This window comes from Gobio gobio (genome assembly GCF_949357685.1).
Source record: "Gobio gobio genome assembly, chromosome: 2".
NCBI lineage: Eukaryota > Metazoa > Chordata > Actinopteri > Cypriniformes > Gobionidae > Gobio > Gobio gobio.
The window spans coordinates 70,646,219-70,670,238 of NC_137098.1; the positions used below are offsets into that span (position 1 = coordinate 70,646,219).

General features: G+C 43.4%; 1 protein-coding gene across 2 annotated transcripts; it reads right to left on the reverse strand.

The window, feature by feature from the left end:
* Nucleotides 1-471: 471 nt before the first annotated feature.
* Nucleotides 472-24,020, reverse strand: LOC307141142 (uncharacterized protein). Of its 2 annotated transcripts, none has more exons than XM_079841112.1 (3): nt 23,786-24,020; nt 14,199-14,262; nt 472-3,133 (listed from the first exon to the last, which is right to left on the reverse strand). In XM_079841112.1, exons 2-3 carry the CDS (start codon nt 14,255-14,257, stop codon nt 1,519-1,521), a joined length of 1,674 nt encoding a protein of 557 aa, XP_079697238.1. In that variant the 5' UTR covers nt 14,258-14,262; nt 23,786-24,020; the 3' UTR covers nt 472-1,518. The 2 variants fall into 2 exon arrangements, with proteins under 2 accessions (XP_079697238.1, XP_079697239.1); XM_079841113.1 differs by having other exon boundaries at nt 23,792-23,992.

Sequence of the window (24,020 nt, forward strand, 5' to 3'; positions counted from 1 at the left end):
ATCCGGTGCAGCATCAAAGTATTTAACAAGCTGCACATGACCGCACGTAGTTGTATGCATCGAGGGATTTGTACGCTCTAATAATTTCTCTAGTATACACACTTGGTGTCTGAATTAGATAATTGTATATATCAGGCGATTCAATTGCTGGCCATTTTTTGTCATCCACAATCCACAGATCGTCATGTATAGCGTAAGGATCTGGCAAGATCTCACCATTGCTGAGAGTAAGTTTTTTTATATATATAATCGGCACGGTCAGAGGTACTAAGGCTTCCCACGTAATCCATTGTCAAATATTTTATTTACAGTTTAGTATTTTGTGTATATATGTGCAGTCATGAAATGTGGCACGTAAATAAAAACAAATTTGCGCTGTCCAGTAGATGCGGCTAGTACATTACTAGCCTAACATGATCATTCATACATGTATCACAGCAACACTGCAAAATTAAAGACAGACAAACAGATCCAACTAAAATCACGTTTTATTGAGTCAGCAGTTATATACAAACAATAAGGAAAGCTTCAATACTTAAGGTTGTTGCAGTAGCGGACCAGCTCAGCGATCTGTCTTTCTGCCTCCAGGATGCGCACGCACCCTGTAATGTTTGTAAACAGGAAACCCGTCTATAGTTGCAGCTTGAAGTCGCGCTGGTATTAAAAAATATTTTGAAGGTATTAAAAAAGGTAGTAAAAGGTATTAAATTCAACTTAAGAAGTTCTGTATATACCCTGGATTTGAACCTTGCACATTACATTGGTGAAAATCATACAATATAAAAGAGTTTGTGAAATCCGTTTTCTCTCAGGTACATCACCAGTGTAAGCTCTGTTATTTTCAGGCCCTTAACATTAAAGTTTCATAATTTTTTCCCTATGTGAATTTCAATAAAAAAACATGAGTCCCTTACATGTATATTTTACCTTGTTTTACTCTGTTCCTATACTACTTTGACTTATTATGTCTCTTGGGTAAAAAACAAAAACAAAACAAAAAACAAGTTTCTAGTTTAAAATAAGATCAGATTTATGAATATAGACCATAGTGTTTAAGAGCTGCAGACATTTTTATTTGGGTATGTCGTTTTCAGAAAATGCTCAAAAATAGGGGCGCTAATTGAGAGGTTAACTGATCATCAATCACAACCACAAGGTTCCTGGCTGTCCTGGAGAGAGTTATGGTAATGGTTGACTCCTTATGTTGCCCCCACTCTCAAAATGTAGAAGGGTTAAATCAGGACAAACAATACAAATCACTGTGGTTACCACATTTTCTGTTAGTTAAATCAATCATTCAGTAACCCAAAATAATGACATTATTATTACAGTCCATGAGCTAAAATATTGGAGATTAAAATGTTTTTTAATGCATTCTTCCATTGATTGAACCAAACACTAAAACATGAATGAAAATGATCTTAATACAATTATGAAACTGTCTTATAGTCTCCATATATACATAAAGTCTCCAGTATTGATTTCTCATTGTGAGCAATCTTCTTAATTTTCATTGATTCATCTCTTGTCTTCTTTGCATTTCTTCACTGGACCAAGGAAAAGTTTTAGCAGCCCAGCTCTCAGATAACTCAGAGCGTCTTTATTAGCTTCTTCAGCTTCAGCGGTTCTCTTCATTTCCTCCAGCTCTTTGGCCCAGTCTTCTTTCCCAGCTTCCCTCACTCTGGGGATGAAGAAGTCCAGATGCTGAAGAGTGAAGGCCGAGTCTGGCTTTAATGCGATCTCAGACAGATTCTTGATGGTCTGGTAAGCATCGGACAGAAGAATTGACTTTTGATCCTCAAGCTCCTGCAGATCTTTCTCAAGATGTTCCATTATATCTGAAAACTTCTCATACTTTTTTTGAGCTTTTTCATATTCCTTTTTTACAGAGTTATATTCAAATTCTGTGCTTACAGTTCTGATTACATACTTCTTGTTTTCTTTGACGTGTTTGCTGTGATGACACATCCCTGTGCACACAGTGCAGTATCCGTTTTTCATGACTTCACATTTGCTGGGATTAGAAAACCACCAGGAGTTGTACTCATGGCAGTTTTCCTCACAGACAGTGCAGGTTATCGCCTTCCTGCTCATCCATGAATCACTTGCAATGGGCACCTTTTCTTTCACTGCTCTTGTGAGTTGAAAAGAAAAATTTTTAAAGCCTTCAATCTTTTCCTTGTTTTGTCTCATTGCTTCCTGGATCTGAATTTTTTCTAACTTTTTCGACTCTTTCTCTTCGACTCGCAGCTGTAAGTTGCAGATAGATGCTTCGAACTGAATGCGCTCTATGAGGACATCTGAAGTCAGCTCTAAACTTCTTCTGTTCATTTCATTCAGAGACTGAAGGAAGTCCTTCATGCCATTCATGCTTTCTTCCCAGGAGTGTCTCTGAGCACGAAGGTAACGTCTCTCATTGTGACGGGCATCAGCCTGCCGGTTGTTGAATAAGAAATGAACAGGTCGGCCTTTTTTGTCTCGTCTGCAGGGGATTTGAGCTTTTTTAATGGCACTGTGGACATTTTTGGGTGGCAGACCATCAGAGTGTGTGATTAGAAACACAATGTTGTCCACAATGTCTTTTCCAAACAAAGACAGAATTGAACTGATGATGTAATGCTGTCTGTCTGAGAGACGATTCTTAGATGCTTGAGTCACAAAACACACGGCGTCAACTTCACGAATGCCATCATTGCTGTGAAACAGAGTGGATAAGTTCTCAGCAACTTCCAGATCTTTTTCCAGTCCTCTAGTGTCTCCATATCCTGGAGTATCAATGATGGTGAGCGATACAGGACTCTCTTCAGGACAGACCTCATACATGGTGATTTCAGAGGTTTGTGATTCTGATTGGTCTCTGTCTTCTTCTTCTGTGATTTCATACCACAGTTCATCCTCAAACTTTACACACAGTAAGTAGTTGACCATGGTGTTGATGAGAGTCGTCTTGCCAGCGCCGGTTTCTCCCACCAGCAGAACAGTTTTGTTTTGTTTACTGGTGTCTTTTATCCCATAAGTCCATTTTCTGACTTTTCCATTATCATCAAGCACTTCTCTCTCTGTATGTAGACGATATCGTTTTGGAGGACCTTCATGAATAAGAGTTGATCGGCTTGATGGAAGACTCGGCTGTCTGTAAAATAGGGAGTAAAATGCTTTATATTTATTATGCTTTCATGTAACTTTTAGATAAAGATAGTTGAATACCAGAATTTTTATATGAATTAATTTGACCTGAATAGTTGTAGGGACCACATTCCATTATATTTTTCAGAAATGTGGCTGTATATTCTGACAAGAAAACATTTTTGCATTCTACATATCAGTGATGTTAGGAAAAATTTTCACACAAAAATAATAAAACCAAAGTATCGAAGCATTTTTTTCTGTTCTGGGTATAGTAGGACAGTATAGGTATACATCCCGCCCTATTAGATGTGGTTGTCCCCTGAATGACGGGTGCGACACCCTACTGGCTGCCGTTCCTGGCATATTCAAAGGTCCCATAACAAGAAATTTTCACTTTCTGAGTTTTTTTAACATTAATATGAGTTCCCCTAGCCTGTATATGGTCCCCAAGTTTCTAGAAATTTCAATCGGTGTAAATCAAGCTTTTGCTATCTTTCTCTGCCTTTGAGAAAATGGAAGCTCAATCGGGCTGATCTTGAATCTCCTCCTTATGACGTTGTAAGGAGAAATGTTACCGCCCCTTTATCTGCTTTGCCTGCCCAGAGAATATTTCCCGCCCATGAGAAAATGAGCTTGGAAGTAGGAACGCATGCGCGCGATTTTAGTTTGTCCACGAGATATCATGGCTTTTGAGAGAGCGAAGCATAATAATTGCTCAATAATTGGATGAACAAATGAACACTGAAGCCTTTTTTTAGTTCCTTTTTAGCTGAAAGTCTGTATTGCCCACCGCCACAAACAGTGAGTAACAATGTTCATTAATGCCTGATCTGTGATCAGTGATTTCTGATGTGTAGCTTATCATTCAAGTTCACACAGACTTTCTTTCTAAATCGTTGAAAACTGTTTATGCATCAGTGAATCAAGCCAGTGATTAAACAATCAGCGTATCGTAGTGTGTATCTGCACACTTGCCCAAACTGCCGTTATAATGAATGACGCTGTTATGCTGCAAAACGAAGCTCTTACTGTATTCATATCGATATTGTGTTAGTTGTGGTCAAAGCATTTTGTGAGAGAAATAGCGCTGCAATGACGAGATCACTGTATTCACGCGATGGACAGACTGTCTGTGTACTCAATGCTCATCACTGCAGCCTTACATGTGATGGGAAAATATCTATAATAATGCTATAATCAACACATTCACAGTATTCAAGAGAGGTTCCACGTGTTACAAAGTTCGTAGAATAAGTTGGAAGAAGACAGGGTCGGTGTGACTGGCACTCGTGTTTATTCAGAACTCTCAGATACAAACAAAATAAACTTGCGCTCACATCGCTCTCAACAACTCAGTACAATATAACTTTCTCAGCAATCTTTTTCCAGCTCTCCGTCTCTCTGGTCCACATGCAGTCCATCTCTCAGTCTCTTTCTGGCAGTGCTTGCAGATCTCGCTAAACCATGCCCACTCCTCCGTATAATCTAATACTCATTTCAAATGCAAAGCTGTCAGCCAATCACAATAGTGGGCGTTTACACTGAAGTCTCACAGCAGACACGCCCCTTGAAACAGAGCATTCAAGCCAGAGGGCTAATATCAGGATATAAAAAATGCCTTTTATTTTTAAATTATGACATTTTGTGATGTAAAAATCATACTAACAATATAAGTTCACCTCAGGAAACATAAAATAATAAAAAAATCCACGTCATGGGACTTTTAAGGCGTAATTTATACCATCTGGGTGCGCATCGTACAATCGCTGTTGTGTGTGGGCGCGTGCGCGCAGCTCCGCGGGAGGTATGTACCTAACTGTTTGGCTAACGTTGTTGCTAGTGCCTATGCACTGTTTAAGTGTGTGTATTTGCTATAGCCAGGTCATGGGTAGGGTCAGTGCGACGTTACTGTTGGGTACAGGCTGTCTTTCACCCCAGGTACTGTATGTTTACCCTAATGGATTAACGTTTGTTGTGGTGTGATTCATAGTGACTTATGTTTCGCTCGTATTGCAGCTGTGTGTGCTCTGATGGAGCACCTGCATATTTGCAGTTCCCTTTCGTTCAGTCACTACGACGTAACGTTAGTGACTAACGAATGGGGGTTTCGCTTAGAAGCCTATCATCTTCGAGCATAGAGAAAACGCCCAATGGCGTGCCAATGCCATGGGGCATGCGGAATTTGCATACGTAACTCCGCCTCACCGCGTGAGTATATAAGGAAGTACGTGGCAATATCGCATTATGTTTCTGCTTTCGGAGCCAAGAGTACCTACCTCTTCACTCCTACAGCCTTCTGAGACTCTGTCAGCTTCTTCGAGACGAGCAGCTTTCCAGTCGGTGTTGGTGTGACGGCGCGTTCCAGTGATCGCATACTTCCTGCCTGCTGATCAGCGCAGTGGTCCGTTTGACAGCTGGTGTGTGTTTCCCTGGGCGCTTCGGCATCGACTGCGAGGCTTTCCTCTCACAAAAGAGCTTGCGCGTGACACGTCCTTTTCAGAATGTCTCGCCCATGCACTTCTGGGTGCAGTAGATCCCTTCAGCCTTTCGATGGGCACGAGCGCTGTTTGACGTGTTTGGGCTTTCAGCACGCTCAAGCGGCGCTCGTGGATGACTCATGTTCTCTCTGCGGGAACATGGCCATCTCGGTGTTACGATCGAGACTCCTTGAACTCCGTGCGGATGCCGGAGCGAGAGTCCCCTCTGCCACACCCCGATTTGCGGTCTCCACTGGAGGCGGCACTTTGGCTAGTGGCCTGGGTGATCTGAGAGTGACGGTGTGTAACAAAGCTCCGACGCTCATGCCTCGGCCCACACCCCCCTCTCATGCACCTGACCCGGTCCGTGTCCAGGCGTCTACATCGGGGCCGGCTCCTGCCGTCTCGACTGTGGCGTTTGGTGCGGCGGAAGATGAGGAGATTTCTATCGCCGCATCACAAGGTGGGCTGGAGTCATCTGAGGATGATGATTCGGCTGTGCTGCCACCCTCGGGTGCGCCAGCATTGCCCGAGTCGTACCCAGAATTGACAGCCATGCTGTCTCGGGCCGCCGCAGCGCTTGGGTTGGAGTGGAACCCTCCGCCCCGACCTGAGCGTTCGCGGTTGGATGATTGGTTTTTGGGGGTGGCGCGCTCGGATGTCGCTCGGGCGTTGCTGAAGGGTCAACATGTGCTTGTCCGGACAGCCAACACGGCCGTAGTAGCGTACATCAATCACCAGGGCGGTCTACGCTCCCGCTGTATGTCTCAACTCGCCGCCATCTCGTTCTATGGAGTCAGAAACGCCTGAGGTCCCTTCATGCTGTCCATATTCCGGGAGTCCTAAACCACGCAGCCGACGAGCTCTCGCGGTTTCAGCCTCTCCCGGGAGAATGGAGACTCCATCCCCAGACGGTCCAGCTGATTTGGGAACAGTTCGGGGACGCGCAGGTAGATCTGTTTGCCTCCCACGACTCTTCCCACTGCAGCCTGTTCTATTCCCTGACCGAGGGCACGCTCTGCACGGATGCACTGGCGCACAGCTGGCCGCGGGGCCTACGCAAATATGCGTTCCCCCCAGTGAGCCTACTCGCACAGCTCTTGTGCAAGATCAGGGAGGACAAGGAGCAGGTCCTTTTGGTCGCCCTGTACTGGCACGGCCGGACCTGGTTCCCCAAACTCATACTCCTTGCGACAGCCCCTCCCTGGCCTATTCCTCTGAGACCGGACCTCCTTACTCAGAGACGGCGCACCCTATGGGACCCGCGTCCCGACCTGTGGAACCTCCACGTGTGGCTCCTGGACGGGACGCGGCAGGTTTGAGTGGCCTGCCACCTACGGTGGTCGCCACCATCACTTCCGCTAGGGCAGAGTCCACTCGGCATGCCTATGCGTTGAAGTGGAACCTCTTCGTCACCTGGTGCTCTTCCCGCCAAGAAGACCCCTGGAAATGCCCGATTGGGTCCGTGCTCTCGTTTCTCCAAGAGGGGTTGGAGCGAAGGCTGTCTCCCTCCACCCTCAAAGTTTATGTGGCCGCAATTTCTGCCCACCACGATCTCTTGGAGAACAAAAAGGTAAGTCAGCACGACCTGGTCATCAGGTTCCTGAGGGGGGCGAGGAGACTGAATCCTCCTCGCTCTCCTCTCGTACCCTCTTGGGACCTCTCAGTAGTTCTAAGTGCTCTGCAGAGGCCTCCCTTTGAGCCTTTGCGGTCAGTTGATATTAAGGCCCAATCCCAATTCTATTTTATACCCCTTCGCCTTCCCCTACCCCTATACCTACCTGTTCCCCTTGCCCCTTGAAACAGAGTGCCAAGGAGTAGGGGTGAAAATATTCCCCTAAGAAATGAGACACCACTACTATACCATTACACGTCATCATACCCCGTTTCTTTTATTATAAAATCCTGTGACATTTAACCAGTATGAACAGCAATGAAGTGCGTAGGCTATATCTAACAGAAATCAGGCGCGAGCACGTTTAACAAATTACTAACTCCCAACAGAGTTTTGCGACTTAATAAAATGGCGCTCGTTTTCAGTTCAAAAACATATGAGCCAGAGTTTCCTAAGATGATACAGAATGATACAGAACATACAAGACTAGTGAAGCTTTTCCATTGGACCGAACTGTTCTTTGTTTATTAACCGTTCCATTCCGTGCTGATCCGACCCGGCCGGTACGGATATGGTTTCGTTATCCACTGTGGTGCTGCGATAATGTTCATACGTTATACATCAAGTCAGTCGTTGCCTTGGTAACGTGAGAGTTTACAGACGATATGTATTGTAAATATCGACTGCGTTATGAAGGATGACCAGATATATATTTTTTAACTATTATTAATATGTGTTCAAATCACCCAAATAGTGAGTTTAGCAAGCTACGGAGAAACAGCAGACAGGCGGACACGCAAGCGATTGATCCCGAGTGGCAACACACACACATTCTAGCAGCACGGTAGCCGGTGGAGGGAAACTCCTCATGTAGATGTTCGAAGTGTGGTCCTGAAAAATCTTCGTTTGAAGGGCTATATGGCCGTTCCCCTTAACCCTACCACTCCAGTCAAAAAAGAATCGAGACACCCCTACCCCTTCACGTGAACGCGCAAAACGAAGGGGTAGGGGAAAGAGAAGGGCTACGGGGTAGAAATGGGATTGGGCCTAAGTTCCTGTCGATGAAGACGGCTCTGCTGACCGCATTGGCCTCCGTTAAGAGGGTCGGGGATCTGCAGGCATTTTCGGTTGACGAAGCGTGCCTGGAGTTCGGGCCGGCTAACTCTCATGTGATCCTGAGACCCCGGCCTCGATATGTGCCCAAGGTTCCCACCACTCCGTTCAAAGGCCAGGTGGTGAAAATGCAAGCGCTGCCTTTGGAGGAGGTAGACCCAGCCTTGGCACTGCTCTGTCCAGTACGCGCTCTCCACGCTTACGTAGACATGACGCAGTGTCTCAGACCAGCTCTTTGTCTGTTATGGTGGAGAGCGGAAGGGAAGTGCTCTCTCAAAGCAAAGGCTGTCTCACTGGATAGTGGACACCATTGTTTTGGCTTACCAGCAGCAAGGTCGACCATGTCCCCTTGGTGTAAGGGCACACTCCACTCGGAGTGTCACCTCCTCTTGGGCTCTAGCGCATGGCGCCTCGCTAACAGACATCTGCAGAGCTGCAGGCTGGGCGACACCTAACACATTCGCCAGATTCTGCAATCTCCGAGTGGAGCCAGTGTCCGACTATGTACTCGCCCCGCCGAGGGGCCGGTAATGGGCCAGGCTCAGGTGTCATCGCTTGCTTGCCATTCCACTCCTTGGACTGGATACATGCGATATTTCCTCAGGTGAGCTCCCCGAGAGCCCTGAGTTCCTCCAGCACTGCTTACGCCGATACCTGTGTGTCTGCCCTCTAAGCGAGCCACAAACCCTCGTGTCCGGCCAGGTGCCCCGTGTGCATGGTTCCCCTCCGGCGACCCCCACACGAGTATTTCACCGTAAGTCTCCGCAGTGAGCGGGTTTCTTCCCTTGGCGTGTCCCCGTCACCCCTAGGGTTAAAAATCCACCTTCGGCTGGTACCCTAGAGTTTTCCCATATGCAGCCCTTAGCGGGTCATATGTGTTCTTAAGTCCTCCCCACGGGTAGGCATCTTGGCATTCCCTCACTGGGATATTCTTCCCAGTGTACCTTGGCATTCCTGTGATAAGTGGGAGTCCTTCGTCCGTACTAGTCTTACGACAGGGTACTCACACTTACGCAGGGCACTGGAAGACAGCTGAGTGGCGGGATTATATTGGGACCCCCATTCGTTAGTCACTAACATTACGTCGTAGTGACTGAACGAAAGGGAACGTCTCGGTTACGGATGTAACCCTCGTTCCCTGAGGAGGGAACGGAGACGTAACGTCCCGTTGCCACATCAGCTGTGCTACCTGGAACGCAGGAGTTCAGTCTTGGCTCCTCAAGCAGGTAACATAATGCGATATTGCCACATACTTCCTTATATACTCACGCGGTGAGGCGGAGTTATGTATGCAAATTCTGCATGCCCCATGGCATTGGCACGCCATTGGGCGTTTTCTCTAAGCTCGAAGATGATAGGCTTCTAAGCGAAACCCCCATTCGTTAGTCACTAACATTACGTCTCTGTTCCCTCTTCAGGGAACGAGGGTTACATCCGTAACCGAGACGTTCTTCAAATACAGATAAAGCTGTGAGTAACTGAACCTATATGGTTTGTTCCATTTTTTTTTCCTTTCTGGTTTTGTTCTTTTCTTTTGATTCCTTGCTGCTCATGGCGTGAACCTATTTGAACATTTATACATCTCTGTCTGACCCCTGGGGCCAGTAGATTGCCCATGGTTGTCCTCCTTTATGGTTAGGACTTATTCCAATGCAAGTTGTTGATTGAATGTGTTTAAGTGTGCTTTTACATTCTCTTTTTTTGTTTATTCCAGGAGCTGAAGGCCCCCAGTGAGGGAAGCGAGCTGCTTTTTGTCCTGTGGTGGTGGTGTTTCTCTCACAGAGTGTGTTTGCCATTTGACAACTGCGTCTCCCTCACTGAGTGTGTGTGTGTGTGTGTGTGTGGACTGGTAATCATCACGTTATGGGGACAAAATGTCCCCACAAAGATAGCAATATCCGAAATCCTCATCCTTGTGGGGACATTTTTAGGTCCCCATGAGGAAAACATCTTATAAATCAGACTAAGTGATGTTTTTTGAAAATGTAAAATTGCAGAATGTCTCCTGTGAGGGTTAGGTTTAGGGGCAGGGGCAGTGTAGGGGGATAGAATATACGGTATGTACGGTATAAAAACCATTACGCCTATGGAAAGTCCCCATAAAAGATGAAAACCAAACATGTGTGTGTGTGTGTGTGTGTGTGTGTGTGTGTGTGTGTGTGTGTGTGTGTAATGTGTGGACTGGTAATCATCACGTTATGGGGACGAAATGTCCCCACAAAGATAGCAATATCCGAAATCCTCATCCTTGTGGGGACATTTTTAGGTCCCCATGAGGAAAACATCTTATAAATCAGACTAAGTGATGTTTTTTGAAAATGTAAAATTGCAGAATGTCTCCTGTGAGGGTTAGGTTTAGGGGCAGGGGCAGTGTAGGGGGATAGAATATACGGTATGTACGGTATAAAAACCATTACGCCTATGGAGAGTCCCCATAAAAGATGAAAACCAAACATGTGTGTGTGTGTGTGTGTGTGTGTGCAGTGTGAGTGTTTGTGCAGAGCATAATTGCGTGAGAGGTGTGTCTTATGATACTCACTGTTCAGCTAGCCACACTACTGGTAAGTTTCTTTCATTGCTTTTCTTTGTTTGGTCCACAGTTTTCTGCATTTTTAACTAATTAGTGGTGCTTGCGTAGCAAGGCATCACTATTACTATCTAGCCCCAGAACGAGTTTTAGTGATGCCTTGCTGCGCAAGGCATCACCATCACTCTCAAACATACCTATTAGTGTTGCTTGTGAAGCAATGCATCAATATTGTTATTCTCCATACTTATTAATATTAGTGGGGCTTGCGTAGCAAGCCCTAAATATTAATATCTCACCCCATATCGGTTTATTTTTATTATTCTTATTCCGGACAACATTTTGTCCCGCTACTCCTCCCACATTTTTCGTCACAGACCCATGAATGAGGTGTCAAAACGTGCGGCCTATTCGGGAATGGTGTGCTATATCTTTTCTAAGGGGTCGGGGGTGCGGTGTTCGCCCCAGGGGCGAAAAAGTAGCGAAAAAAATCCCATAGACTTAACATTGGGAAAAATGTAAAAAAAAATTAACAAGTCATAACTCTAAGCGAGGATTTCGTAGAAACTCGTGGGTCACCACATTTGAAGAGGCTGACAGGCCCTGTAAGATGACACATCGCAAAGGGGTGTGAGTTGTACCCCTGGGGTGCAGGAGCTGCCTAAATTTGCCCCATTGACTTACTATGGGGAGGGACGTCCCATAAAACGCATGCGTTTCTCTTACTATGGGAAATTGCATAGGGATTTTGTATTGACCATAGCTCTGGCTCACAGTGTCTCAGAGACAAGGGGGTGGGCTCAATTTACTCAGACAGCCAATCACTATCTCAGGATGATTGTCAACATATGAAGCCACGCCCTAGCAACCATTTAGAGCTCCCTAGCAACTGATCCCATAGACTTCCATTGAAAGAGATCAAAGGGATATCTTTGGATAGAAGTGTCATAGAAACACGAGGGTGGGTTTGTTTGACTCGGGGCATCAACAGCCAATCACAAATCACCTTCAATACTTCCTAGCCACGCCCTAGCAACCATTATCAAGCAGCCTAGCAACCGTTAATCACGACCTATATCTCTGCCTCAGAACATCATAGAGGCATGGGGGTTGGTTTATATCATTCATACTGACAAGCAGCCTTTGGAGTATTGTCATTGGATGCTGCCAAGCCACTCCATAGCAACCAAACAGAGTACCTTAGCAACCGTTTACCAAGACATATATCTCTGCCTCAGAACATCATACAGACATTGGGGTTGGTTTATATCATTCATACTGACAAGCAGTATCATCATTGGATGCTGCCATACCACTCCATAGCAACCAAAAAGAGTACCCTAGCAACCGTTTACCAAGACTTATATCTCAGCCTCAGAACATCATACAGACATGGGGGTAGGTTTATATCATTCATACAGACAAGCAGTATCATCATTGGATGCTGCCAAGCCCCCCTAGCAACCAAACAGAGTACCCTAGCAACCGTATACCAAGACCTATATCTCTGCTTCAGAACATCATAGAGGCATGGGGGTTGGTTAATATCATTCATACAGACAAGCAGTATCATCATTGGATGCTGCCAAGTCCCCTTAGCAACCAAACAGAGTACCCTAGCAACCATATACCAAGACCTATATCTCTGCTTCAGAACATCATAGAGACATGGGGGTTGGTTTATATCATTCATACAGACAAGCAGTATCATCATTGGATGCTGCCAAGCCCCCTTAGCAACCAAACAGAGTACCCTAGCAACCATATACCAAGACCTATATCTCTGCCTCAGAACATCATAGAGACATGGGGGTTGGTTTATATCATTCATACAGACAAGCAGTATCATCATTGGATGCTGCCAAGCCCCCCTAGCAACCAAACAGAGTACCCTAGCAACCGTATACCAAGACCTATATCTCTGCTTCAGAACATCATAGAGACATGGGGGTTGGTTTATATCATTCATACAGACAAGCAGTATCATCATTGGATGCTGCCAAGCCCCCCTAGCAACCAAACAGAGTACCCTAGCAACCGTATACCAAGACCTAAATCTCTGCTTCAGAACATCATAGAGGCATGGGGGTTGGTTTATATCATTCATACTGACAAGCAGTATAATCATTGGATGCTGCCAAACCCCTCCATAGCAACCAAACAGAGTACCCTAGCAACCGTATACCAACACCTATATCTCTGCATCAGAACATCATAGAGACATGGGGGTTGGTTTATATCATTCATACTGACAAGCAGTATCATCATTGGATGCTGCCAAGCCCCTCCATAGCAACCAAACAGAGTACCCTAGCAACCGTTTACAAGGACCTATATCTCTGCATCAGAACATCGTAGAGGCATGGGGGTTGGGTCTTTTGACTCAGACTGGCAAATAGTCTTTAAATGTCACCCCATAAATTGTATAGCCACTCCATAGCAACCATATAGAGTACCCTAGCAACCGTACAAACACATGAATAGGACATATCCTAGCTCCACAACATCGTACAGACTTGGGGGTGGCCTATTTTGTTTCGGGTGAGAATCCAGTACACACAACATAGCATCCGAGAGGATTTTTTTGCCACGGCAAGCACCACTCACATTTTCTTCAGGAAATGTACATTCTAGTTATTATTATTATTGTGAAATAAAGGCATTTTAGTATTTATATCCACATCTCTTGTGTTCAGTGGTAACAAACCTGTGTGCCCTATTTTGGGTATAAACTTCCCCATTCACAGAAACGGGGTGGCGTAGTCTGCTCTATCATGTTCTAGTTGTATATTAGTGTAAATTGCTGCCCTTCACCGTCCTGCCACATGGGCAATGACCATTAAGTTCAGGGATTGTGCTGGGGATGGAGGAGATAAGGACCCATTTATAAAACTTTCCGATTTCATCCTAAAAGTGTACATACACACAAAAGCCACATGGCACCATGTTTAACACTGTCAAAGGTACAAGACATTGAAAAATATTAAATACAGATTTGAACCTTGCACATTACATTGGTGAAAATCATACAATATTGTAAAAGAGTTTATGAAATCCGTTTTCTCTCAGGTACATCACCAGTGTAAGCTTTGTGGTAAAAACATCTACATCACTCTGGTCAACGTCGTCCATAGTAACAACAAAAACATATCTTGATTTGATCTAGTGGTTATTTTGGGAAAAACAGTAGGAGTACATTTTACCCCACTCTACTTCAAATCTTATTTTATTAATACTGCTAAATAATACAATAATCAATCAAAAAAAATAATAATTTGAAAACAAAAACTCAATAATTCTCTGAATCAAGTTAGTATGCATAAGAACGTTCTCTTACTCAATTCCAGGAGGATGGTCCATACTGTTGCGCCGACGGGGATCATCGGGTGCTGCCATTGTTGCTACGATTAATAAAACACAAGTTAAAACATTTTTTTTTTTTTTGTAAAGATCAGATTATATAGATATAAGCAAAACAGAATTCCAAGGGTTTTATTAAAACAACAATATTTGTCTTTTTTTCTTATTTCACTTTCCCTTTCTTTTTACTAAATTACCACATTGTCACTGTATGATAATTGAACTGAGCTGATGACATCACCATTTTCTCCAGAGCAGCTGTACGGCCGAATCAAATTCTTTTGCATTATTTTCCTGTTTAACACTGTGAAGCTGCTTTGAAACAATCAGAATTGTAAAAAGCGCTATATAAATAAAGGTGACTTGACTTGACTACTTTCAGACAAAACATGCACTCACGTTCTCCTTCTCATCTCTCCTCTGCTGTGTCATCCTCTCTTCCCTCACCCACACAATTCTCCTCTATGGATGTTAACACTGCAACAGACACTTTATGCTCCTCTTTAACTTCTTGTCTAGATAGTATCTGTCCTCTATCTTCTAGGCCAGCACGAGCTTCTCCCTCTAACCCTTGGTTATCTGATGTTATTTGTGAACACCGGATGATACTCAGGGCAGCAGAGAGAAAATGGCACAAATTCAACCACCCATCTGACCTAAGTATCAATCTCTGCTCTCATCCTTTTCAGATGAAGTCCATGCGGTTAAATCATCATATTTCCAAAACAAGATCAACAGCACCTCAAACACACGCACACTCTTCAGAACATTCAACTCTCTCCACTATCCTCCTCCACCACCTATTTATCTGCAGACAGTTTTGCCCATTACTTCACAAATAAAACAACAACCATCAGCAGTCAGTTCTCACCCCCCCCCCCCCCCCCCCCCCCCGACACACACACACAGGATTTTAGATCAGCCAAATCCACAGCCGAACATCACCTCTCCTCATTCTCTACACTCACTGAGGCAGAAGTATCTAAACTTCTCCTCTCCAGCCACCCTATCACCTGTCCTCTAGATTCCATCCCCTCACACCTCCTACAAGCCATCTCTCCTACACTCCTGCTAGCACTCACACACATCATTTCTGCACCAGCATTTTCCCTACTACATTTTAGCAGGCTCGTGTAACTCCACTGCTAAAGAAACTCACATTAAACTCATCACTCGTAGATAACTACAGACCTGTCTCTCTCCTACCATTCATAGTGAAAACTTGAACGAGTTGTTTTCAACCATGTTTCATCTTTCCTCTCACAGAATAATCAGCTGGACATCAACCAATCAGGTTTCAAAAGGGGCCACTCCACAGAGACTGCACTACTGTCGGTCAATGAAGCTCTGCGGTTAGCTAAAGCTGATTCCAAATCATCAGTTCTCATCCTCCTCTACCTATCTGCTGCCTTTGACACTCTCAATCATCAGATACTTCTGTCCACCCTCTCATCACTGGGCATAACAGGGATCCCACTCCACTGGTTTGAGTCCTATATCACAGGTAGGTCTTTCAAGGTTGCCTTGAGAGGGGAGGCATCTAAAGCACATCAACTGACCACAGGGGTTCCTCAAGGCTCCGTGCTGGGACCTCTCCTCTTCTTCATTTACACTACTTCATTTGGACCCATCATTCAGGCACATGGCTTCTCATTCCACTGCTATGCTGATGACACACAGCTCTACCTCTCATTCCAACCAGACGACCTCACAGTAGCTGCACAAATCTCCAGCTGTCTGGCAGAGATCTCTGCGTGGATGCAAGGGTATCACCTGCAGCTCAACTTGGCAAAGACTGAACCTCTCATATTCCTTACCAATAGCTAGGTTCATCCTTGATTTGCCCATTAAAAAAGTCGGTCAGAAATCTTTGAGTAAAATTTGATGACAAGTTGTCCTTCAAGGAACACATTTCAAAGACAGCTCGCTCATGCAGGTTTACACTGAACAACATCAGGAAGATCAGACCATTCCTAACTGAACACGCAACACAGCTTCTTGTCCAGGCCCTGGACATTTCTAGGCTTGACTACTGCAATGCGCTCCTGGCTGGACTCCCATCATGTGCAATCAAAACACTCCAAATGATCCAGAAGGCAGTAGCACGTCTTGTCTTCAACGAGCCCAAAAGGACCCATGTCACACCACTCTTCATCTCTCTACACTGGCTACCACTCGCGTCAAGTTTAAGGTGCTAACGCTCGCTTACAGAGCCACCACGAGCTCCGCGCCTGCATACTTTGACTTGCTTCTATGAGTCTACAGTCCCATCAGAAGCCTTCGCTCAGCTAAGGAGCGACGGCTTGTGGTACTATCACAGAGAGGCATGAAATCCCTCTCCAGAACATTTATATTCACTGTTCCCTGCTGGTGGAATGATCTTCCCACCGCCATCCGAAACTCAGAATCACTGACAACATTCAAAGTTGAAAAGTTGAACAGTTGAAAACTCATCTCTTCCATGAGCACTTATGTGGGGGGATGTTGGAGATTATATCGATTTCGATCTTAATTCAGTTTCAATTCATATATAGCCTACTGTACATATAAAGATAAATAAGTTTGCCTTTTTAACACTATTTTAAACTTTTCTTGGATTATATTTGCTTGCATTCATTAAGATTCACGTGTGTGTGCTTAAATAAGTATTGTTAAAATATTAGAATGTAAGTTATTAACGTTTTAAAATTTTACATTTAAAGAAATTGTGATGTATTGAATACTTTCAAGTTTTGCATTTTACCCAGTGGAGATTCCGTAGCTAATGGGCGGGGCCTGGTTTATGCGCTTTGCGCTTGTGTTCTCAGTTTTTTGAGTCAGTAAAGAGTGACCTGAAAAGTCAGCCATGTGGTCTCACGAGTGTTATTTCAAATAGATACATCACAGTAAAAGTTTAAATTATGGCGCTTGTTGGAAACATAGGCGAGTTTGTCCCGAAAGCGGAGTCTTGGTCGGCTTATATTGAACGGCTGGAGCAGTTCTTCGTGGTGAATGACATAAGCCAGGAGAAACAGGTTGCGACCCTGTTGAGTGTGATGGGAGATACAACCTACGGTTTACTGAGGAACTTGGTACAACCAGAAAAGCCCAAAGATAAGTCGTACAAAGACATTGTGGACATTTTAAAGAGCCATTTCGAGCCAAAGCCTTTGCTGATAGTGGAGAGATTTCGTTTTAATCATTGCAACCAAAGAGCTGATGAATCTGTGACGGATTATGCAGCGGAGCTGAAACAATGTGCTGTGAGCTGTGAGTTCGGTGCAACGTTGGACGAGGCATTGCGTGACCGTTTTGTAAGTGGAATCCGCAACGAGGCCTGCCAACGACGACTGTTGTCAGAATCGAATCTGACGTTTGCACGTGCGTTTGAGATCGCATTGAGTATGGAGACAGCGGAAAAAGACACGCAGCAGCTGAGAGGGTATGACGCGCGCCCAGGAGAAGTGCATAAAGTGGATGCGCGAGCAGCACGCCATTCGGATCAGAGAGGGAAGACGTGTTACAGATGTCATGGCAAAGATCACAGCCCTCAGGTGTATCACTTCAAGGAGGCAAAGTGCCATAATTGTGGAAAAATTGGCCACATTAAAAGAGCATGCAGAGGAAAAATGGGAAAAAGTTAAAGTTTTGCTGACAAAAACACTAGGTATGTGGAGGCAGAGGAAACCAAGTTTCCCATGTTTTCACTGTTAAGTGATGAGAAGGACAAAAAGTCATTCACAGAGACATTTAAGGTAAATGGCAAAGAATTAATGATGGAAATTGATACCGGTGCAGCCGTGAGTATCATATCTGAGGAAATGTTCCAAGATGCGTTCCCAACAGAGCCACTAGGGGTCGCAGGAGTCAAACTTAAGACTTATACAGGAGAGATTATGCCTGTATTGGGACAGTTTAAAAGCGAAGGTGAGCTATGAAGGACAAAGTGAACTGCTACCCTTAATTGTAGTAAAAGGGAGGGGCCAGCTCTGTGTGGCAGAAATTGGCTACGAAAGCTTACCTTGAATTGGAAAAAAATTAAACATGTCAGTCAAGTGCATCAAGCAAAGACACTTCAAGAGGTGATAGATTCGTGTCCAGAGGTGTTCAAAGAGGAATTAGGAACACTCAGTGGGCTTAAGGCAAAAATACTGGTGAATCCTGAAATTCCCCCACGTTTTTGTAAAGCTCGCCACCTGCCCTTTTCCATGAAGGCTCAAGTTGACGCGGAATTGGACAGACTGGAGAAGGCTGGAATAATCACGCCTGTTAAACACAGTGAATGGGCAGCACCCATTGTGCCGGTGATAAAAAAAGACAAAACCATAAGACTGTGTGGAGACTATAAATTAACCGTGAATCAAGCAGCTACTACTGAAACGTACCCATTACCCCCGATTGAGGAGTTGATGGCTACACTGAGTGGAGGAATTGTGTTTTCTAAAATAGACCTAGCTTCAGCGTATCAGCAGGTTCTTTTAGATGACGAGTCCAAACAGCTGCTGACCATCAACACTCACAGAGGATTATTTGTCTACAATAGACTACCGTTTGGTGTCAGCTCAGCATCCTCGATTTTTCAAAGAATTATGGAGAACATCATGAAAGATCTGGATGTTGTCGTTTATCTTGATGACCTACTGGTCACTGGAAGAACAGAACAGGAACATCTGCTGAGGCTACAGGCAGTGTTGCAAAGACTCAAGGAGAACGGCTTGAGAGTGAAAAAGTCAAAATGTGAGTTTGGAAAAACGCAAATTGAATATCTAGGATTTGTGTTAGACAGCAAGGGCCTTCATCCATCTCCAGACAAGGTTACTGCGATCAAGGATGCACCAGCACCTACCTGTGTAAAGGAGCTTAGAGCATTTCTGGGTTTGGTCAATTACTATGGACAGTTTTTGCCCAACCAAAGAACAATGGCAGCTCCTCTCTACCGGCTGTTGAGAGATAATGTAACCTGGGAATGGAAACAGTCAGAGCAAAGGGCGTTTGAAAGATGCAAAGATTTGCTGACGGACAAAAGCGTTCTGGTACATTATGATCCAAGTCTTCCACTTACCTTAGCCTGCAATTCGTCGGCATATGGAATTGGAGCGGTTCTGCAACACACCATGCCCACCGGAGAGGAACGTCCAGTGGTTTATGCCTCACGAACTCTTGCGCCTGCTGAGAAAAAGTACTCACAAATTGAGAAGGAGGGACTGGCGCTCATTTTTGGAGTAAAAAAGTTTCATCAATATCTGTGGAGAAGGAAGTTCAAGATGGTAACTGACCATAAACCTCTGTTGACTTTGTTCGGAGAACAAAAAAGTCTACCCACCATGGAAGCAGCCAGGATTCAGAGGTGGGCGATCATTCTTTCAGCTTATGATTACCATATTGAGTACTGTCCTTCCGAGAAACACAGTAATGCGGATGGTCTTTCACGGGTTCCCTTACCTGACACGACGGATGTGGGCACAGCGGCTGTGTCAGAGAATATACATGCTTTAATCGCCGAACATTTTGAACAAGCTCCTCTGAATGCAGATCAAGTGGCACGTGTAACACGCAGAGACAAGGTGTTATCCAAAGTCCTGAAGTATTTAATGGAGGGTTGGCCAATGGATGTGGACGAGAGTTTGAAAGCTTATCACTCACGCAGAAATTAATTGTCTGCAGAGAGAGGATGTGTGCTCTGGGGCACCAGAGTGATAATTCCGGAGAAACTGAGAAAAAATGTGCTGAAAGAAGTGCATGTGGGTCATCCAGGGATAGTTAAGATGAAAGCTCTTACTCGCAAGTATGTGTGGTGGCCTAAAGTAGATGCAGACCTGGAACAGGTTAGCAGAGCATGTGAGTCGTGCCAGATGGAACTAAAAGCACCACGTCAAGTTCCATTACACCCTTGGGAATTTCCGGGTCAAAGCTGGAAAAGACTGCACATAGACTTTGCTGGTCCTTTCCAGGGTTACACGTTCATGATACTTGTGGATGCATATTCAAAGTGGTTGGAGGTGTTTAAAATGCCTAGCCTCACCTCACAAGCGACCATCACGAGACTAAGGAGGTTGTTTTCAGCATACGGACTGCCGGAGCACATTGTAACAGACAATGGAACACAATTTACGTCTGTGGAGTTCAAAAACTTCATACAGCAAAATGGTATTCTCCATTCAACGAGTGCTCCCGGTCATCCTGCTACCAACGGTCTGGCAGAAAGGTATGTGCAGACATTTAAAAGCGGAATAAAGAAACTTGCACATTTGACAATGGACTTGGAAAATAAGATCTCGCTTTTCCTGATGCAGTATCGCACTACTCCAAACTGCACTACAGGTCAATCACCAGCGGATCTTTTCCTTAACCGCCATGTGTGTACTCGTCTGGATTTTGTTCATCCAGATGTCGCTGTCACTGTTCACAGGAAGCAGTATCTGCAAAAGTTCTATAATGACCAACGAGCGGTGGAGAGGTCTTTTTCTGAGAAAGATGCGGTTTACCTTCGTAACACCACAGGAGGAGGGAACAAATGGGTTCCAGGTGTGATAGTAAAGCAAACCGGGCCAGTGTCTTACAAAGTTCAGGGACGAGACACTGATGTCACTTTCAGGAGACATGGTGATCAGTTGATACCCAGGGCTGAAGAAGATGAACTTGTTAAAGAGACTGATTGCTCAGAGATGGACACTTCTTTTCAACCCTGTGCACCAGAAGAGGAGAAACAAGCAGTTTCTGAGTTTTCTCAACAGGACTGTGGGAGGGTTACAGGGGTTACTCAGAGTCCCAGTCGCTCTTCCAGAGTTAGAAACCCACCTAAACGTTTGGACTTGTAATACATGAAGCAGACACTTTTGTAGCTACTGATAGGACTGTTATTGTCGTAAATATAGATCTGGCACTTTACTGTTATTAAAAAAAAAAAAAAAAAGAGGGTTGTTATTATGTTGTCAGTAGAAACAGAAATAATTTTGTTGAGGTTTGCTATATGCAGATTCCGGTGAAGCTGAATGTACCTTTGTTTAAAATGGGGGGTAAATGTGATGTATTGAATGCTTTCAAGTTTTGCATTTTACCCAGTAGAGATTCCGTAGCTAATGGGCGGGGCCTGGTTTACGCGCTTTGCGCTTGTTTTCTCAGTTTTTTGAGTCAGTAAAGAGTGACCTTAAAAGTCAGCCATGCGGTCTCACGAGTGTTATTTCAAATAGATACATCACAGAAATCTAGTGTTTGATCATGTCTAAATAGTTATTCAAATGCAAAACCTACAAATAAGTAAGAAGTTATGTTCTGCAATATTTTTTTTACACAACTAGACTAGACACATGTATATTTATTAAAGAGCCATACAGGCACCAGTGGGTAATGGCATTACAAATTAAAATTATTATTTTTCCAGCCACAAAATGACTCTCTTTGCATTGGAATTCTCTATTTTAACCTTAATTACTACACTAATTGTAATTTAATAAGACAATATTTTAAGTGGTCATTAATGGATATTCAATAAATATTATTAAACTAAAATATAAAACATTTATTTAATTAAACAATAGTTAAGGTGTATGGTGACATTTGACCACCAATGAGTATGAGTGTGACTAATTAGTAAGGAATACCTGAGGGCTAAATACGCTCTATTTTAAACATAGGACGCATGTTTCTCTTCCTTCTAAGGAAGTCTCTTCCTAGTGAGATCCTCTGTTAGAAGTATATAACATCCAAATTGAGTATCCTGCCTCAGACGGGAGAAAGAGACAGGAGATAGGAGAGGAGGGACGAGGGAGGATGGAGAGGGGAGAGAAATGGAGGAATGGAGAAACATACAGCTAGCATGAGACAATAACTTTTCAATGTCTCTACTATGTCTGATATATAAAAATAATAAATAAGAGATCTCTTGGCAAATTACTGGTATCCGGTCCTGTGATTCAATCATAACGGGGACAAAAGCTGAATTTTCAGATCAACACTGGGAAACACCGTGGTCTGACGTCAGCCAGAGTCTAATATCTGGCACTAGTTTCACATCATAATCTTGGGATTCTACAGCATGATATCAAGCAGCAGTTTAATCAGAAAATCTGGAGAGTTCAATAAAAATAAAAACTGTGTACAATAAGTTTAAAACCCCTTCAACGAGACAAACATGAACCTCAAGAATCAGCGTATGAATCTCAATAACGGTGACATGCTTTATGCTGCAATGCATTCTGGGTGCATCATACAAAACTCATCAGTGGCTCCCAGAATGCATTGCATATATTTGAATTGCATATACATTTTCCATCTATTTGAATTACATAGTTTTAACATTTACAAATTATTCAACTGAATGTGACTCATATCTGTAAGTAATACATAAATTAAACAAATGATATTGATGTATTTGTATTAATAAACTGAATGTGAGCCATGCGTAAATGAAACCAGTAAAATGTATGTAATAGTACACAACTAAAGACCCATGTTAAATTAACACTGCCAAGTGTTCATGCATGTGCTCACTACTGAGTTAAATCTCTAAAATCTCTCTAATCTAAATCTCTGAAGATCTCTGGGCTGTTATTACGGCATTATATATGTTAAAATAACCGCAGCATTATGATTACCTCATGTAAATAAGTAGTCACTTATTTCTGCTCATTTCCTTTATTTTGAGATAAAATACAAGACAAAACAATATTTGAACTATAATGTGCGTCTATATATCTTCCTATTTTAAACAGATTTAAATTAAATGATAATAATGATATTATTTTCCTATTATTAAATTAAATATGCATTTATTCTTATTATACTAAGCATATTACATTTTATTTACAGCAGTCAATCATGTTATTGAGCACGTGAGCATGTTCCCAGGTGCGCAGGATCACAAAATTCGCTCCTCCACCGTGAATAAATCACCATCCGAATGCACAAGTTTTATCACTGAGGTGGCATCACATCTATTTTTACAGACTTCCATCTGAGAAACAATTACCGTCTGAATAGCGCTTAAGTGACCATTGCCACCAATTTTCTACGATCAATTCAGTTCACGATGCTTTTGGGAAACACAGCCCTGGGCGGTGGCTCTGTAGTTCCCAACATACTTTGCAAGGGTAAATGCAAGTAAATTTAGGGATTAAGTGTTAATTTAGGTTTTTCAGGGAAAGATGTTGGTAGTTTATGTTAAAGTTTAATGTTCAATTATGTTGGACATTTAGCGGATTCTGTTTATTCTGTAAACTAGCACTTATTAGCACACAATTAGTGATTAGCACTGTCAATTGTGATTTTCACTTGGACGCAACATAATATGTATAATAACCCCAAATCACAATTTCTCATTAAAGCAAAATTCAGCAAGGCGCAGTCAATGTAACTTTAAATTATGCTAAAACAGTATTCACTTGTTTTGTTACGTAAAACTGATTCAAGTAAGTTACAGATATGATTAGAATTCGTGGGTAGAATCAGGTAGAAATAATAAAGCAACAACTTTTTACAGTGGAAAGATTTGTGTCATTTGTTGATGGGAATATGAGTTTAAATGACCAGAAAAAAACACCAGAATCAAGGTTACTGCATACGGAGGATTGAGTGAATAGTCCTTACCTTTACCTTTTAGTGCTGTCACCAGAGATGAAGAGAATAATACAGAAAAGCAGAGATATTTTCAGTCTGATGACCAAACGGGGCTACCTGTATACTTCTATATGAATCTCCAGAAGAGTGTTAGAAAATTACATTAGAAGATGCTCAACAAACATAAAATCAGAATCGACCTTGGTGATTTCTCTTGCGTTAAGAATATAGTTTAATATTTGATGAAAACAACCTTTGAACTCTT

Bases quoted from the DNA above. Each gene is read 5' to 3' on its own strand.
- LOC307141142 (XM_079841112.1), bottom strand. From the start codon at position 14,257: ATGGCAGCACCCGATGATCCCCGTCGGCGCAACAGTATGGACCATCCT. The intron at 3,134-14,198 runs GTAAGAGAACGT...CCTATTTTACAG, and splicing joins GACCATCCTCCTGGAATTGA to ACAGCCGAGTCTTCCATCAA.